The 17,072-nt window shown below is 34.2% G+C and overlaps 6 protein-coding genes across 6 annotated transcripts; 3 read left to right on the top strand and 3 right to left on the bottom strand.

Annotated features, from left to right (window-relative positions):
• Nucleotides 1-2,516: 2,516 nt before the first annotated feature.
• Nucleotides 2,517-5,129, top strand: EV154DRAFT_556516 (uncharacterized protein). The gene is made up of 9 exons (XM_051605356.1): nt 2,517-2,624; nt 2,702-3,053; nt 3,160-3,222; nt 3,281-3,404; nt 3,503-3,752; nt 3,810-3,872; nt 3,930-4,031; nt 4,102-4,349; nt 4,423-5,129. Exons 1-9 carry the CDS (start codon nt 2,537-2,539, stop codon nt 4,843-4,845), a joined length of 1,713 nt encoding a protein of 570 aa, XP_051451327.1. The 5' UTR covers nt 2,517-2,536; the 3' UTR covers nt 4,846-5,129.
• Nucleotides 5,130-6,290: 1,161 nt separating this feature from the next.
• Nucleotides 6,291-8,841, top strand: EV154DRAFT_529417 (uncharacterized protein). The gene is made up of 10 exons (XM_051603669.1): nt 6,291-6,312; nt 6,360-6,512; nt 6,577-6,931; nt 7,035-7,097; nt 7,153-7,270; nt 7,328-7,577; nt 7,635-7,697; nt 7,774-7,875; nt 7,941-8,188; nt 8,266-8,841. The coding sequence occupies exons 2-10, from the start codon at nt 6,425-6,427 to the stop codon at nt 8,686-8,688; spliced, it is 1,710 nt and encodes a 569-aa protein (XP_051451326.1). The 5' UTR covers nt 6,291-6,312; nt 6,360-6,424; the 3' UTR covers nt 8,689-8,841.
• Nucleotides 8,842-10,488: 1,647 nt separating this feature from the next.
• EV154DRAFT_529412 (uncharacterized protein) lies at nt 10,489-13,290 on the bottom strand. Its single transcript, XM_051603668.1, has 7 exons — nt 13,144-13,290; nt 12,779-13,068; nt 12,286-12,717; nt 11,611-12,217; nt 11,264-11,493; nt 11,076-11,199; nt 10,489-11,024 (listed from the first exon to the last, which is right to left on the bottom strand). The coding sequence occupies exons 2-7, from the start codon at nt 12,902-12,904 to the stop codon at nt 10,675-10,677; spliced, it is 1,869 nt and encodes a 622-aa protein (XP_051451325.1). The 5' UTR covers nt 12,905-13,068; nt 13,144-13,290; the 3' UTR covers nt 10,489-10,674.
• Nucleotides 13,291-13,377: 87 nt separating this feature from the next.
• Nucleotides 13,378-13,988, bottom strand: EV154DRAFT_540700 (maf-like protein; the record flags this gene model as incomplete). Its single annotated transcript, XM_051604435.1, has 4 exons — nt 13,378-13,434; nt 13,490-13,590; nt 13,640-13,898; nt 13,956-13,988. 4 exons carry the CDS (start codon nt 13,986-13,988, stop codon nt 13,378-13,380), a joined length of 450 nt encoding a protein of 149 aa, XP_051451324.1.
• A 412-nt stretch (nt 13,989-14,400) lies between these two features.
• On the top strand, nt 14,401-15,087 carry EV154DRAFT_529407 (uncharacterized protein). The gene is made up of 5 exons (XM_051603667.1): nt 14,401-14,483; nt 14,542-14,646; nt 14,722-14,805; nt 14,867-14,904; nt 14,969-15,087. Exons 1-5 carry the CDS (start codon nt 14,481-14,483, stop codon nt 15,000-15,002), a joined length of 264 nt encoding a protein of 87 aa, XP_051451323.1. The 5' UTR covers nt 14,401-14,480; the 3' UTR covers nt 15,003-15,087.
• A 3-nt stretch (nt 15,088-15,090) lies between these two features.
• On the bottom strand, nt 15,091-16,917 carry EV154DRAFT_529405 (WD40-repeat-containing domain protein). Its single transcript, XM_051603666.1, has 2 exons — nt 16,059-16,917; nt 15,091-16,003 (listed from the first exon to the last, which is right to left on the bottom strand). Exons 1-2 carry the CDS (start codon nt 16,826-16,828, stop codon nt 15,196-15,198), a joined length of 1,578 nt encoding a protein of 525 aa, XP_051451322.1. The 5' UTR covers nt 16,829-16,917; the 3' UTR covers nt 15,091-15,195.
• Nucleotides 16,918-17,072: the final 155 nt, after the last annotated feature.

The raw sequence follows: 17,072 nt of genomic DNA, 5'->3' as shown, positions 1-17,072 counted from the left end.
GAGCAGCTTCCTAGCTGTCTTGGAAACCAGAATACACATCAACAATTACGAATCAATGTACTTTAAACAATTTATACCTCTTTTGACAATTCTAAATGGTTACTCTCTCGCCCTCGAGCTCGTTTGATTTTGTGGTATTTGACAAAAATTGATACAATTGAAAAGTATATCTTTATCGGACTAAAATAACTCTGCTGCTATGAAATAATTGATCCTTTTTATATTGCACAACTCTTCTTGGCTTTAATGATGAGTCAACCTTTCTGGTTTTGGAATAGATCTATACTTTGTTTCCCGCCTTGGGTTAAATGAATACGTTAAAATTGTTTCCAGTTAACGTTGTCCCATATCAGAAGATTGAGAGCACGCATATTCTAACAAATCTTTAGTATTACGAGACACTTATTTATCAGATCATGCAACGGTTACTGTAAAAGATGCATACTTGTTTGTCAAGTGTAATTGGCAGTAGAACATAATAGTTGTAGTTCATCGTTTATTCATGATCTTTGTAATAAATAAAATACAATCCCAAATATAGAGTGTCTTGTCAAGATTTGTATATTTGGTTGTAGAAAATAGGTATCCATTAATTCATACACTATGTATTTCTTTCTACACTTTATCGGCTATATAATTTATATCAGTATATAAGTAAATAAAGCATTTATATTGATAGCTATTCTACTCTCTCTCTCTGGGTAGCTAATCCATTAAGAGAACTATTGATATTAAGTTTCTCTTTCTTATAATTTTTGATTTGATCTGAGAAGATTCTCTTCTCGATCGTTGATATCGTAACTCAGTAGTACAGCATTCTGTATCCAACTGTCATTCGTATATCATATTTAGGCCAATCATGCAATTTTAAATATAGAAGTATGTACTCGTAGTGGGAGAAGATGTATAGCAGCATACAAGCATATAATGATTATGCAGCATCAAAGGTTGTTTTAATTTCATAGTTTATTTATATAAACGATTTGCTTAATTATTCTTAAGTGAATCGTACGCAAATACGACAGATTTAAATCTAAATTACGCAGAAATATATTAGGGTAAAGTCCAAAAGAAAAGTCAAAAGTAAAATAGAACACATGTAGATAGGCTCATCATATATCAATTGTGATAATTTTGCATCAAGTTTCAAGACAAAAAGTTATATTGACCTCTTAGTGTCAGCTAAGGTCTCATCATCCGTTATGACGACTACGCACACCCTAGCCGTCCCTAAGAGACCCGATACAATTACAACTTCAGTTTCTTTCTCGCAAATGACTTCCCACGCACATCCAATTGAAATTATTACGTGAAAGCTGCTTTAAATGAATGGGTAGGCACCTCTAGAACTTTCCTTTGGAACTATAAGTATTTCATACATATGTTCATTGATCATGTTACGTATCAGCCTCATCTTTTTTATTTATCTTTTTGTATTTTTTGCTTTGTTAGTAAGTGTCTTTCAGATCGTTTCCCCTTGTAACCATTTCAAGTTGAGCTATAAATCCATGAAAAGTTACCCCGCTTTTACAGTATAACAATGTAGATCTGTCAGACTTTTGCTTCAATTGACAACACAAAGCGATATTTTCATTAAAACACCATCTGTTTAATAGACATACTTTTTCTAAAATTATTTCATTTCAACTTAAAATTACGAAATGAACATCCATGTCTACTAATAATGTGGGGTACTTCATAGCTGGCAATGCTTATAAATATTGTGATACTTGACAAATGTAAGTATTAGTCCGATGAGAACACATAGTTTTTGATATCTTATAATGAAAGGGTCCCTGTCTTTTTTTTTTAAAAAAAAAACACACGGGGGAAGAGAGAGACTTTAAAGTCGAAGCAAAATTTTGAAATTTCGTGTAGACATTGTTTAATTTTCAGAACAATTACAATTTTATAGCACTTTTAAATAGAACCTATAAAAGGCGGGAACAGTAACTGTGCTTTAACTTGTATTGTTACAGCGTCATACGTTTCACAGATGTTTGTACACAAGAACCCCCAAACACGGAATACTACTTGGCTATTGACATTTGGATAAAATCATTTAGGCCAAACAAATAAATAAGGCATAATTGATAAATAGAGCCAAAATAAAAGCGCTGCCACTTCAGTTGAAATGAATTTTTTTTTTTTTTTTTAAAAAAAAAAAAATCTGTCGGTTTGCGTCTTATGGTTTGAGGTACCACAATATTCCAAAAATTGGACTGACGTGGCGAAGCTTGTTGTATACATGAGTTGGTACTTATTAGTTGTTGTATCTATAAAGTATACCAGTAATTGTTGTAATAATTGGCCAATGGCTATTAGTCTAAATAAGTAAACTCGTAACGATCCATTTTTAATACACTTCAATTGTATTCATGACTCTTTTTCCTGTATTTTGCTTTCGTTATTTCTGGGCTTTTTTTTTTAAGAAAAAAGATTGTACAATTGTTACACCTCTAATCATTTGATTAACTATAAATACCACGAGAAAAGAGATAGGGATTTGATCTTGATTTGCTTTTTCAACACTCAAATGAAGCCCTCTCTTACAGCTACTTTTTTGATCTTAGCAACCGCACATACTGCTATAGCCCAAGTAGTCCAAGCTAGATCTGAATCTTGTAAGAGAATAAACAGTGAAACATACGTTTGATGAAAGTACTAATAATACTGATGTCTGCTACTTTTAATTCAATAGCATGTGCACTCTTGTCTAAAAAAATATATTGTTATGGAGGCTTAACAGATGCCGAGGGAGACATTGCAGACGTCAGTATGGTTATGCTCGATGTCTTCAATAACAGCGGAAGCACAGCAGACGAAATGAAAGATAGATGGACTACAATCACCACGAATACCAATGGTGTAAAGTTAAATTCCAGAGAAGCCCCTCAAATTATGCAGCTAGATGACAAAACCCTTTTGTTGAGTGGTGGTTACAATAAAGATTATACCAAATTAACGTCTCAAACGGTCACTTACAACTCGGAAACAAATTCCTGGAAAGAGTATGCAGATTATATAGAAACACCTTACGGAAACAGACAAATGTAAGAATCTTCCTCACCTTCCCTTTCCCCTTCCAAAAAAAAAAGAGGGGGGGGGGAAGTGTATACAGTTCTGAAAATTAGTGTGGCTCATTGTATACTTTTATAGCTACTTTGCATCTTCAGCCCATGTCCCTAATCTCGGTGTGGGATTCTATGGTGGATTGGAGACGTAAAAAAAAAAATTAGTGTACAAGTATAGATCCTTTACTAATATCAATTGGTATTAGCAACTATGACGGCAACTGGACCTATCCCGGTATAAATTTAACTGCTTATGAAGATGAAGGAAAAAGATTGAGATATATTGGTTATACCAACTTGACTTTTTTGGACGTCGGAAAACCTACAAACGTAAGTTTTTTTTTTTTTTTTTTTTTTTTTTTTTTTTTTTTTTTTTTTTTTTTATGATCAACATACATCTTTATTTACAAAGAAAAGCATACAATTAGCCATGGTCAGCCTACCCCATACAAACCAATACCCCGACTTTATTTCACTCGCGCCAAACATCGGTATTTGATGCCAAAAGTAACCGTATCTTCTTTTTTGGTGGACGCTACTCAGACCCTGTCACGTATAATTATGTAGAAAACACTTTTGAAAACTCTATCACGTTTGACCTAACGAAAGGAGCTTGGGGATCTCAAGCTTTATCTGGAATTAAACCAAACCCAAGATACAGTCATACAACTACTTTAGGTGAGCTATTTTTGTTTTTTTTACTTTAAAATCACGATACTCATAAATTTAATATAGTGGGTCCCGATCAAAGAGATGTTTTATTGTATGGAGGACAGAGTGATCTCAATAATGACCGAGGTAACAAAATCCTATTTAAATATTATGTTTACAATCAAGTTAACCAAAAAAAAAAAGCTGTCCTTGATTATTGCTATGTTTTGAATCTTGACACATATGAGTGGAAACAGCAAAGCTTTATTGCAAGTAATGTGCTTTTAATCAGAACTGAACATTCAGGTATGCATAGGATTTTGTCAACACAGTTTTTCGTTGATTGTATTTAACAATGATGCGATTTTTTCTTTAGCTGTTGCTATCAACAACGAAACATTATTTATTGTTTTCGGTAAAGATACCGCCAGCGTACCTACTTTATCAGTGCTTATGCTAGACGTTAAAAATCCGTCCAATGTTACTTTGATGGAAAAATATGTTGATCCTACCGCCGTTGTAGTTCCACCAGTTGCTAATTCAACAACAACCCCTATTCCAGAAAATGAAAGCAAGTTGAGTACCGGAGCAACTGCTGGTATTGCTGTTGGAGCTAGTGCGGCAGTAAGTAAACCAGATAGTCGAGAGAACGACATGTATGTACACGTAAATAGATACTGAACTTATCATGCGATAGGGTATTCTTGCTATTGCTGCTATTGTCTTTTGCGTTTTAAAAAAGAGAAAGAACAAAAAAGAACAGCAAGTAACCAATGAATCAGAACCTAATCAAAAAGAAAACATTGAGGAGCCTGTCATGGAAGTCAACTGGGATGAAATTGATAAAAAATACGTCGAAGTAGCCACCAGCCCTATCTCTGATTATGGACATGGCAATCACTTTAGCTACTCTCCTCGATTAGCTGATGACTTGGTATCGTTTAATGATGGCAGTACCGTTATCCAATCTGTAGGTAGCCCCGTTATTCAATCTGTAGGTAGCCCCGTTACCAATCGGAATTCAATCACCCATCAACGTCCAAATGCTTTGGATGATAATGATAGGACTTCAAATATTGGAAGCTATACTATGGCTCTACAAAAACCAGATGGTGCATAAATTTTCACTAATGTAATACTCTTAATTTTACACGCATCACCAATTACTTACAAGTCAATCCAAGTGTCGAATAAATTCTACTAGAATTTTTTGAGACACTGATTATGCTACATATCTTCTGTTCTTGAAGTTAGCAAAAAAAAAAAAAAAATACTGATAAAATCAAACTAATACCATAATACAATTAATAAGTAAAAATAAATATTGGGGCATTTTTTTAAGTGTGTTTGCATCTTAATAAAATTATTTAGTACAATAGACACAGGTCATAGGGTTTACCAAAGATTTGGTTATTTCCTATTTCCTTATTGGTAATTCCGGCATGTGTTCGCTGATCAATTTCTGTCGCATACTCATCTTGTTGTACTCATCGTTTTTGCCTTGTTCGGTGTAAGATAATCTTTTACTCAGATTTGCATCCCTTTGCAAAATATTCTTCTGTATTGGTCCTCCGCTATCCTTTTGTTATAGTGTCATTTTTATGACTCAATCGAATTTCGTATGCTTGTGCTTAGCAACCAATTCAAATTAAGCTGTGGCCCCATAAAAATGATATCAGATTTAAGGCGTAGCAGCGGAGATGGGTTGGGCATTCGTTTCTGTCGATGGCCATATTGGCATGTTCATTCAATACCGTTTGATTAACAAGTATACCTTTATTGATAAATTTTTTTTTATTACGACGCACAGTTAATAAATGAGCATGCATGTCTGTTATACTTTAAGGTATTTCATTGTTGGTAAATATGATTACTGTGATACTCGACAAATAATGTGCTAGTCCGAGTTACACGTAATTTTCGATCTTTATGACCGAGTCTATTAAAAAAAAAAAAGAGCATGTCAAAGCCTAAGCCATACTCGCATATATCGCCATTCAGCAATAAATAGCCATATCATGATTATATATCTGTCATTAAATTTCCAAACCAATTACAATGATATCGGATTATTGAATCAATGAGGGGAACAACTACCGTACTTTTTTATAACTTCTTAAAACGGTACAGCGTCATACGTTTCACAAACGTGGGTGAGCGTTTATATTCGGGAATCACAAATAGAAGTAACTAGATCACTATTACTACTTGAGCAGGTCATAGGGCAAACAAATAAAAAAAAATTGTGTTCGTGGCATAAGACAAAGTAAAAGAATTGCCACTTTACTTGAGATGAAATAATGATAATAATAAAAAAAAAAAAGGCTGTTTGTTTATACCTTATGATCCCAGGTGTCACGATATCCCAAAAAAAATGTTTCCAATAATTGGATGGACATGGCGAAGTTTTTAAGAAAATTAAGTGGAAATATTGTTCCGATATGAAATCACATATATAACGTATAATCGCCACAGTAACAGGCTAATGTGTAGTAGTTTAAAAAAAAATTGATCCCATTCAACAAGTCTTACTGCACTCCAACCAGATTTTCTACTAGCCCTTCATCTTTATTTTCTATTTTTTAAAGTATAGTAAACTTTGTACACATGTTACACGTCTAATCAATTTAACAGCTATAAATACCACGAGAAGAAAGAAAGGAGAAATCCAACCTTGATTTTGTTTTCTTATCATTCATATGAAGCCTTCCCTTACAGCTACTTTTTTGATTCTAGCAGCTGCAAATAATGCTTTAGCCCAAGTTGTGCAAGCTAGACATGATTCATGTAAATTAAAAGTGCCCACATCATTAACAATAACTAAAATACGTTTATTATTTTAATTCAATAGCTTGCGCCTTCTTATCTAAAAAGATATATTGTTATGGAGGTTTAACAGATGCCGATGGAACCATCTCGGACGTCAGTATAGTTATGCTTGATGTCTTCAATAGCAGCGGAAGTACAGCAGACGAAATGATGAACAGATGGGTCACAGTTACCACCAATACCAATGGCGTGGATTTGAAGGCTAGAGATTTCCCTCAAATTATGCAAATGCCAGATGATAAGACCCTTTTAATCAGTGGTGGTTGGAACAATGCCTATACCAAATTGACTTCTCAAACAATCACGTACAACTCAGAAACGAATTCCTGGAAAAACTACGCAAATTACACAGAGGCTCCCTATGGAAACAGACAGATGTGAGAATCTCCTTTTTTTAAGTTTTTTTTTTTTTTTTTTTTAAAAAAAAAAAGGGCGTATACATCTTTTAAATTTAAGCTGACTCATTGTGAACTTTTGTAGTTGCCAAGCATCTTCAGTTTATGTTCCCAATCTCGGTGTAGGGTTTTACGGTGGAATTGAGACGTAAAATTACGAGTGCCCTTAAAAAAATTGTTTTTATTGACATCGATTTAAATAGCAATTTCGAGAATACCTGGACTTACCCAGGCATAAATGTTACTGCATACGAAGAGGATAATTTGAGATATATCGGTTATACAAACTTGACTTTTTTGAACATCGAAAACACTTCAAACGTAAGTCATCTTCTTTTTAAATACCAGACATCCTTACTCATAAAGTTTTATAACTAGCCATGGTCAACCTATCCCGTACAAACTAACATACCCACTTTATTCTACATGTACCAAACGTCGGTATTTGATGCTAAAAGTAACCGTATCTTCTTCTTTGGTGGGGGTTACTCTAACCCTACCACGTATTATTACGAAGATAGTAGTTTTGCTAGCTCTGTCACATTCGATCTCACAAAGGGTGCGTGGGGAACTCAAGCTATGTCTGGAGATAGCCCAAGTCCAAGAAGCGGCCACACAACTAATTTAGGTGAGTCCACATGTATAATTTGCTTCTTTAACATTCGATGCTTATAATATAATGTAGTTGGTCCAAATCAAAGAGATGTTTTATTGTATGGAGGAGAAAGTCTTCTCAATAATGATCGAGGTAAAAAAAAAAAAAAAAAAAATAGAATTTCAAAAATATGTTGGAAGACCAAACTAAAAAAAAAAGAAAAAAAAAGCTCTCCTTGATTATTGCTTTGTTTTAAATCTTGACACATTCCAATGGAAACAACAAAACTTTGTTGGAAGTAATGCTGCTTTGATCAGAACACAACATTCAGGTAAAAGAATTAATCAAGTCCATAGCTAATGCCAAATTTACTTATCCAACTTTCTGTTTTTTTAGCTGTTGCTATCAACAACGAAACATTATTTATTGTTTTCGGTAAAGACACCGCCAACGTTCCTACCTTATCAGTACTTATGTTGGACGTTACAAATCCGTCCAACATTACTTTGATGGAAAAATATGTTGATCCTACCGCCGTTGTTGTTCCACCAGTTGCTAATTCAACAACAACCCCTATTCCAGAAAATGAAAGCAAGTTGAGTACCGGAGCAACTGCTGGTATTGCCGTCGGAGCCAGTGCAGCAGTAAGTCAATTGGATAATAAAGACAACAACAGTTATATATGTATGTATGTAAATGTATTCTAAACTTAATGTGATAGGGTATCCTTGCTATTGCTGCCATCGTCTTTTGTGTTTTAAGAAAGAGAAAAAACGAAAAAAAGCAGCAAGAAATCAACGAGTCAGAAATTAGCAAAAAAGAAAACTTTGAGGAACCCGTTATGGAAGTCAACTGGGATGAAATTGATAAGAAATACGTCGAAGTGGCCACCAGTCCTATCGCTGATTATGGACATGGCAATCACTTTAGCTACTCTCCTCGATTAGCTGATGACTTGGCATCGTTTAATGATGGCAGTACCGTTATCCAATCTGTAGGTAGCCCCGTTATTCAATCTGTAGGTAGCCCCGTTACCAATCGGAATTCAATCACCCATCAACGTCCAAATGCTTTGGATGATAATGATAGGACTTCAAATATTGGAAGCTATACTATGGCTTTACAAAAACCAGATGGTGCATAAATTTTCATCAATGTAGTACCCGACCTTTTACATGCACTGTGACATATACTCTGATTAACAATCGAGCATCTCTACTAGTATTTACACTCTCAATAATTCTAATTACATTTCCAATATTTTCAATAAAAACAACAGCTTTTATAAAAATAAAAATTTGTTAATAAGTTTAAGGTTGTTGAACTATCTTTACTTCACAAACTTCAGTCTTCCATATTTTGTCGTACTTGATAAACCTTGTGGCGCTACACAATAATTTATCATAAACAACCAATTACGTCAATGAGAGGACGCCCATAATTATTCATGTAGCTCAAATACAGGACGTATATACCTTTAGTAGAAGGCAACTATTGCAAAGTATTAAAACATCGCTAGAACGTTGTGATTATACAGTAGGCATCAAGGATGCGTATGAAGATGTATCCAAACTATAAATACAGACAGCTGGTTTTTTTTTTCAAACAATGTTGCTAAATGTTTTCAAATAGTTCTCTCGTGTTATTTTTTTTTTCAAACACGAGCATGTAATTTATTATATTTTGAGTGTTAAGAGATCATTCTAGCCCATAGCAAGTCAGCTTTATATTGAAAATAGTTTATAATCTTTTATTTCGGTTTTCATTACAATTATAGTAATTCATACTGAGTAGTGGGGGATATAGTTATGCTTTTGATCCCGCTAGTTATTAATTGATTCGTAAACAAACAACTTGGGATGTTTTTTTCTTTTGTTATTGATCAATTGCCTATCTCAATTAAAGGGCTATGCTATTAAAGAACTTACCAAAGGCATAAAACGAACTACTTGTCGTTATGACCCGAAGACGGGGATGTCTTTTTAAGAAGTATTAAGCCACTGTATTACATAAATGGAAACAGAAATCCGCCCAAGCTCTTGGATCTTATGCATTGCCATTTAGACTTAAAAAATGCCTTTTCGATCAGAATGGCGATGTAATATGACCAGTATTTTGAGTTTCGGTTATCCGACCAGATAAAGATGATGTTACTCCCTGTGTTAAATACCAAAAAAAAAAAAAAAAAAAAAAAAAAAAAAAAAAAAAAAAAAAAAAAAAAAAAAAAAAAAAACGATACTCCTTGTGCAGTAAGTGAAAGATCTGTCCATATACATATTACAGACATTTTAGAATATTAATGATTATGTACCCTTCTCCGACTTTGAATTTCCAAGTCTAAACTGTTATTCAATAATCTCAAGTGACGTTACGACTAATCGTGGTACAGGTATCTGAAATTAAATCTCATCTGGTTGAATATGCTGGAAAGAAAGAGTATTGCTTTTTCCAGGGGGAGCTCAAAATTAAGGTTTTTTAATTAAAAAAAGGTCTTCTATACATGTAAATAAAAGAACAAGAGAGAAGGAAGCCATAAGATCTACGTATTATTGAATTAGGTTATACGGGGAGAAAGGCGAGCCAGCTCCGGTTATGATCATGAGCCCCTTAGACCTGTTTTCCTATTACTTCCCGATATATCAAATCTTACTGTTTTTTATTTATGTCCAAACACTCTTTTTCTTTATACTTTACGTGACATGTTTGTGTAATCGGTTCTTTCCCGAGAATAGTACGACCAGTGTCCGGAAAAGTAGTTATATAAAGAAAAAGCTTATTTTATTGTATTACCTTTTAGCTGCAAAAAATTGCATGATGTATTTTGTTGTCTGCAAGTAGGAAATCTTTATAAAAATAGGCTTGTGCGGATAAATAATAGTAAACCGAATTAACCTATTTAAGATGCTTTGTGTAAAGACTGAAAAGAAGGGGTAGTGAAAAGTAATTTATATTTGTAAAATGTATACTGCATGTTTATTATTTGTTGTTGTATTTTCTCTTTAATGCATGGATACAAATTCAAGCAGAAAAGAGAGATCAATAAGTTTCTATTATTATTGAATAAATTTTGTGTTTTTTTGTAGCTTAAGAATGTCATGCATAAAAAAACATCCATGAAAAGGAAGGGTATCTACATGAATGATGAGTTTTCTTTATCCATAATATTAAAAAGTGCAGCCTGAGCTGACAATCCCCAATCCGAATAAACATCTTCTCCTCGTCTTACGTCGAGGTCATCAGGATGCAAAGTTGTTGCTGCGTGTGTGACATTTGACATTGCAACAGGAAGTGGTGGTGGTGATAATGTAGGTGATATATTGTCATCTTTTAACTGATGACTTCTTTCATGTTTGCGTAACGATCTAAGATGATAATACGCTTTACTACAGTCTATATTATTGCAAAGGTATGGTCTAATATTTGAATGGATCTTGGCATGCGTAGTTAAGGAATCAGGTCTAGAGAACTTTTTTCCGCAGTCTATGATGTGTTAATGATTGTGACAATTTAATTTGTTTATTACATTAGTACCTGGTTCTAAACAAACAAATGGCCTTTCCCCTGTGTGGGTACGAAGATGATTATGCATTTTATGTCTCTTCGTGAAAGGCTTTTGTTTACGAGCACAATCTTTCCAACAGCAATAATAGTTTGCCTATTTGTTTTTCGTGCCTTAATTTCCTTGTGATACTTTTTTTTTATTTTTTTTTTGTACATACCTTTCCACTCCCAATGTGATCCGTTTTGACGTGATTTATCAAATCATCCAGGGAATTTAACTCCAGTGTACAACTGTCCCACTTACAAAACTGAGGATCTTCCTCTTCTTCTTCATCTTCTTCCATCTCTGTGTCAGTATGTGAAGCAGATCTAACTTTATTTGCTTGGAACACTGTTGAAGAAGCCACAGTAGCTGAAATATTTGGTACACCGCTTTCATCTGGTATCACTAAAATGTAAGAAAAGAAAAGAAGTGAGATGATGTTACAATAAGCAGAGTGCGTATATAAAATAAGATATATTGTCTTGTGTGTGCATATCTTATTTGGTATGGGTTGTTAATTACCTTCTTTTTTCATTTTGGCTATAGTATTTTGTGTTACTGATGCTTCTTTTTCCTTTTCTAGTTCCATCACTCTTTCCAACAACTGTTCGTGGGTCCATAATTCCAGCTTTGCAGAGAGTGGTTCAAATGAAGCCATGTCAGGAATTGGAGGCGGAGATGTTGAGGAATTAGTAGAAAATATATCCAGTTTTCCCAAAGAACGGTGTCGTTTGGCCTTTAAAGAGGATTTGCGAGATTTCGTAATTGCTGGTTGTTGTGAGACATTAAGCTCAGACTTGTTTTCGATCATAGGTTCTTTTCCTTTGTTTACAATAATATTTGTTGCATAAGGTGTTGACACAGTATGTCTTCTAGGTAATGGGCGTCTACCTTTTCTATCAATATACAATTGTTGTTGTTGTTGCTGCTGCTGGTGGTGATGGTGGTTATGAATCATCGTGTCGTCACTTATACCACCATTGTACACCATATTATGTGGATTATAGTGATGGCTCATACCAATATTTGTTGGTACTATTGGTGCTTCAGCATAAATATTATTGTCTACTATATTATCATTTACTAAAAGGTGGTGGTAGGGCGTAGCAGTTGGTGTGACAAAAGTATCCTAAAATACAAGTTTTTTTGGGTTTTTTAATATTACTATATATTATATTTAAGTTATTGATTTAATACCATTGGTTGAGTTGGACTGAGCATATGTGAGGGCGAGGTCGGAGACATCATCATTGCTGACGAATTAGTAGTGATCGAATTAGCAGAAGGCGAGTAAATTGTATTGGGGAACATACTATCCATTGTTGTTGAATTAAAATAATCATCAATTTCCATAGAACTTAAATTATTCATGATATTTGTTGTTGTAGTATCAAGCATAGGTAAATAGTTTGTTTGTTGTGGATAGCCGTTCAATGGGGGAGAGTACATTACTGTAGATGGATTGTGACTTTTAACTACTGGTGTTGCGGTAATATGAGGTTGCTGGTTTGCATAATGTATATAATTGTTGTTGTTTATGTTGTTGTTGTTGTTGTTGTTGTTGTTGTTGTTATTATTATTATTAATGTTATTATTATTGTAATAATCATTCATCATGGTTGGTGTGGACTAAATATAGACCATAATTATGTATTTTAATTTAATATAATGATGTATGCAATTAACTTACAAAAGGAATCTCAGTCGAATACAGTGCCACGGGTAGCATCATTTGATTCACTGTTGTCATGGCCACAAACGAGGCATTCTCGCTGTCATTATTAGCCATTGTTGATGTATATTTGTTGTCTTCCATAATGCTTTTATTTGTGTGTGTCTTTTTTTATTCTCTTGTACGTAGTAGTTTTCGGTTCTTATATTATGCCCTTAAAATGTTTTTGATAAAATGTATGTGTATGCTTATTGACAGGTATTTTAATTATTCGAAGTGTGTATAATTAAACAAAAATTTGTATCTGTCTACATCGGTTGAAAAATAAGTTGTTTAGATCAAACAAGTTATGAATCAGGTTTCAATTCGCGGATAACACTTACGTTTTAAATTAGAAAACTTTTCGAAAATTCATATAAACGAAAGCAAATATAAAGAGGAAATAAAAAAAGATATAAAAAAAAAAAAAAAAAATCGAAGTGAGAAACGAAAAAGAAGTAAGAAAGGGGGAAAATAAAATAAAAAAAAAAAAAAGGGAAAAGAAAAAAAGAAAAAGGATAATGATACACAAAAAGATAAAAATATCGAAAAAAAGTGGTTGTGCCAAATCTGTGTGTTTAAACACAGACTATTTTTACTAATTCTTTAAAAAGGTGATTCTTAGGCAAGCCAACCTATCAGAAAAAATTAGTATGATTTAACACTCTCGACTAAAGTTATACTACTTACTACATTCCAATAATCACCGTGAATAGATTCTACGAATATAGAAGCATCGCCTTGAATACCATATCCACCAGCTTTATCAAATGGTTCTCCTGAATCAACGTCTATAGAAGTGTTACATATCATGTTGCACAAAAAAATGTTACAACCTACAAGCATTCATTGTTTCAGCATCAAGTTCAGAAAATTTTACATCTGTTTTCTCTACAAATTGACACCTTTCAACCTTGCCTTCCTTTGTCTTATAAATAATCTGAACACCTGTGAGTACATAATGTGTTTGTCCGCTTAACTGTTCTAGCATAGATAAAGCATGCTTTCTATCTCTGGGCTTTTCAAGAACGTGTTCATCTTTTACTACAACAGTATCGGCTCCAATGACGATATCAGCATTAGGAAGTAAAGGATCTTCCTGTAAAAGGGGTAAATATTGATGCAGTCTTATAATGAAATATGCAAATCATTTTACCTCACAGCGACCAAAAACCTCCTTTGCCTTCATGAGAGCCGTATCTGCTACATAATCAGCTCTGGTTTTGTAGGCAGTTGGGTCATTTTCATCAGGTGCTAAAGTAGTTACAACTGAAAATTTTAAACCCTTTTTTCATAAAATTCGTGTCAATAGAAGGTACGACTACCAGATATATCAACGTACCATTGATTCCAGAATTTCCCGTCTTCTCGGTGAAGCAGAAGCGAGGACAATCGTCTTATTTTTTAAAAGCTTTAATACGGGTAACTCCAAGGGCATGGTAAAAGTTGGTCTTATGCACAAGAGAAATAAAATGGCAATGAAAAAAATATTTTGCATGCAGTTTTGCCGGAGTATCAACTAACTATCAGACGTCATCAAAGATGGTGAAATTGATGGGTATAGGCCACCAGTGAGCCAAAAAAAAAAGCCGCCTTAACAAAACTGTTGTGTTTTTTTTACCCCGCCTTTTTCCTTGAACTGTACATTTAACACCACCCCCACTCTTCCCACACCATAAATATGGTAAAATAGATAGCCGACATTTACAAATTACACAACATTAATACCAAATTTATAATAGCCTGTACCTTTCGAGTCATTGCTTCCCTTTGCAATTATTGCCGGCATGTACGTTGTCACCGCAACTGGTTTGAACGTCACCAGATATTACTCTAACGACAAAAAGGTAATCGTCAGCTTGTTTTGACCTGTCAAGAAATTCCCTTGTTGAAATAAATCTAATGTTTGTAAAAATTTATAGCCTGGAAGATACGGCCTTGATCTTTGGGAGAACCAAATGATGGAGCGTGACAGACGTTTAACTGGATCAAAGAGAGGACAATCTGTAATTGAATAAAACGCAAATGTGGAAAATTAGAGAAAACGACTAACATTTCAACTATTAGGATTCTCCTATTGCACCAGCAGGATTTGCCACCAACAGGTAAAATATGCACCCCTGTGTTTTAATTCCTTTTGTATTAACATATTCTTTCAACTCGTTATAGTATTTGGTATTTGGAAAAGCAAAGAAACCATTAAAAAACAACAACCAGTTCGATCATTGAATGGATATATTATTCTTAACATAATCAAATAAAACAAAAGAAATGATGATTTATTTTTTATTAGGATTAGTATAATGAAGACGAGAGAAATGGTATGCTGTGAGGATCAAACCAGCAATAGTGTGGGGCGAGTGCTTTGGGGAATATTGTTATATTTACACGTATATTTAAAAGGAATCTATATTATCAAAATCATGTAATTCTATAACCGTATGATGTGATGCAGTATGAGTATTTTCTAGAACTTGCTGATCTCTTTGCAAAATAACTACAGCTTTTGTGTCATTTAACTGAATCTTCCATACAGTACGAGCAGCTGCGGTAAACGATCGGATAAGTGTACCTGTTTCAATATTCCATAGCTTCACTTTACCATCAGAACCACCGCTCACGATACGCTTATCATCACATTGAATACAAGTGACAGAATTATCATGAGCAGAAATTCTATGTTTACATTCATATGTTTCCATATCCCAAACTCGAAGACAACCATCAGATCCACCGCTAACAAGTAAATTGTTTGACAATTGTAAATGACCCACAAGAGAGGTGTGTCCTTGTAATGTCGCCAAGCAATCGCCTGTTTGAGGGCACCAAATTCTGATATTTGAATCGAGTGAACCAGTAACTACTTTATTACCATTATAGGCAATAGCGTATATCTGAGAATGATGGCCAATAAATTCATGTAGACATTCACCCGTGTCAATATCCCAAAGTCTTGCTGTTGTATCATATGACCCAGAAGCGAATTTGTTACCAGAAATATCTAGACATCTCACACTGCTCTGATGACCGCTACATACATGTCTTAACTCGCCTGTTTCTATGTCCCAAATCCGCAATGTTGTATCTCTTGATCCTGTAACAGCAATTTTATTGTCACGTACTTTAAGACAGCGAATGGTGGAAACGTGACCTCTCAAGACAAAGAGTAGTTCGCCAGTTGTAAGGTTCCAGACTCTTGCCACCCTATTGATGTAATTTAATTGGAATTGTTTGTTTTTAATTCTATATGTTTGTGTACCTATCACAGCCTCCAGTGACTAATATATGATGATTATTCTCCTTTTTTATAAATTGTATTGCCCATACACCGCCTTCATGTCCTAACAATGAACGAATATATTTCCCGCTTTTTGAATCAAATACTTCAATATGATTGTTATCACAACCAATAACAATGAAAGTATCATCCATCTGCAAGGAAGTTGCTAAACCATCACCAATTTGATTATCACACATTGTAATTTTACCGCCCTGATTCCAAGCGGTGTCGATATTATACTCGCGGCGAAAGAAATCGCGGTAAGAAATTGTATGCCGGTGATGGTATCTGTTTGCATTGATATTTTGTCGATAATGATGTTTCAAGCATAAGGCTTTCCAAGCTCCTTCGTCTTTTAATAAACTATTCCAATGACTGGAGACATGAGATGCTCTTGCCAAAGTACGTGGGTCATCGATAAACGATAGTACATAAAGTGATAGTTCAATAGGCAATTCTTTTAAAAAATCGATTTTTAGCTTTGGTGTAATAAATGTATAGATATATTGCAACAGTTGGTTATCGCAGCACCCCAGTATTTCTGTCAGAAACAGGTGTCGTTGCTGAAAAGTCAAATGTTGGAAGGTGCTTTTTACTTTACTCATGTAATCTAAACGAACTTTATCCAAGATGGATTCATTGTTTCCTCCTGAATCGACAATGTATGAAGACCGTTGTCTTTGAAGTGGTCTATAAGGTGGAGTGGAAGGTGGCGAAGACATATCCTCTGGCTGTAAGAAAAGGTCCATTTTTTTTGTATTTTATTATTTCTTTTCTTTTGAGAGTTTAAAAGGGGAAATGAGGATTACACACACTGCCTCACTTGCAGAACTCATTTTATCGGCTTTCAAAATGTCGTCATCGACAAAAACAAACACCTTAATTGTAATCTTACGAGAAAAGACGGGTTTTCTGTTTCAATAGTATGTAAAAGAATAATATGTATATTGAAGGAAGATGACCTAAATACCAGCTAAATCAATCTTACTGGAT

This window comes from Mucor mucedo (genome assembly GCF_025094135.1).
Source record: "Mucor mucedo strain NRRL 3635 chromosome Unknown EV154scaffold_192, whole genome shotgun sequence".
Classification (NCBI taxonomy): Eukaryota; Fungi; Mucoromycota; class Mucoromycetes; order Mucorales; family Mucoraceae; genus Mucor; species Mucor mucedo.
Note: the sequence above shows the minus strand (reverse complement) of the source record. Positions and strands in the feature narration are given on the sequence as shown.

Excerpts from the sequence above, each read along its gene's own strand:
- EV154DRAFT_556516 (XM_051605356.1), top strand. The coding sequence starts at position 2,537 with ATGAAGCCCTCTCTTACAGCTACTTTTTTGATCTTAGCAACCGCACAT. Across the intron at positions 2,625-2,701 it reads CCAAGCTAGATCTGAATCTT|CATGTGCACTCTTGTCTAAA; the intron begins GTAAGAGAATAA and ends TTAATTCAATAG. Across the intron at positions 3,753-3,809 it reads CAGTCATACAACTACTTTAG|TGGGTCCCGATCAAAGAGAT; the intron begins GTGAGCTATTTT and ends AATTTAATATAG.
- EV154DRAFT_529417 (XM_051603669.1), top strand. The coding sequence starts at position 6,425 with ATGAAGCCTTCCCTTACAGCTACTTTTTTGATTCTAGCAGCTGCAAAT. Across the intron at positions 6,513-6,576 it reads GCAAGCTAGACATGATTCAT|CTTGCGCCTTCTTATCTAAA; the intron begins GTAAATTAAAAG and ends TTAATTCAATAG. Across the intron at positions 6,932-7,034 it reads CCCTATGGAAACAGACAGAT|TTGCCAAGCATCTTCAGTTT; the intron begins GTGAGAATCTCC and ends GAACTTTTGTAG.
- EV154DRAFT_529412 (XM_051603668.1), bottom strand. The coding sequence starts at position 12,904 with ATGGAAGACAACAAATATACATCAACAATGGCTAATAATGACAGCGAG. Across the intron at positions 12,718-12,778 it reads ATTCGACTGAGATTCCTTTT|TCCACACCAACCATGATGAA; the intron begins GTAAGTTAATTG and ends GTCTATATTTAG. Across the intron at positions 11,025-11,075 it reads ATTTGTTTGTTTAGAACCAG|ACTGCGGAAAAAAGTTCTCT; the intron begins GTACTAATGTAA and ends AACACATCATAG.
- EV154DRAFT_529407 (XM_051603667.1), top strand. Across the intron at positions 14,647-14,721 it reads ATTACTCTAACGACAAAAAG|CCTGGAAGATACGGCCTTGA; the intron begins GTAATCGTCAGC and ends AAAAATTTATAG. Across the intron at positions 14,806-14,866 it reads GATCAAAGAGAGGACAATCT|GATTCTCCTATTGCACCAGC; the intron begins GTAATTGAATAA and ends TTCAACTATTAG.
- EV154DRAFT_529405 (XM_051603666.1), bottom strand. The coding sequence starts at position 16,828 with ATGGACCTTTTCTTACAGCCAGAGGATATGTCTTCGCCACCTTCCACT. Across the intron at positions 16,004-16,058 it reads GTCACTGGAGGCTGTGATAG|GGTGGCAAGAGTCTGGAACC; the intron begins GTACACAAACAT and ends TTACATCAATAG.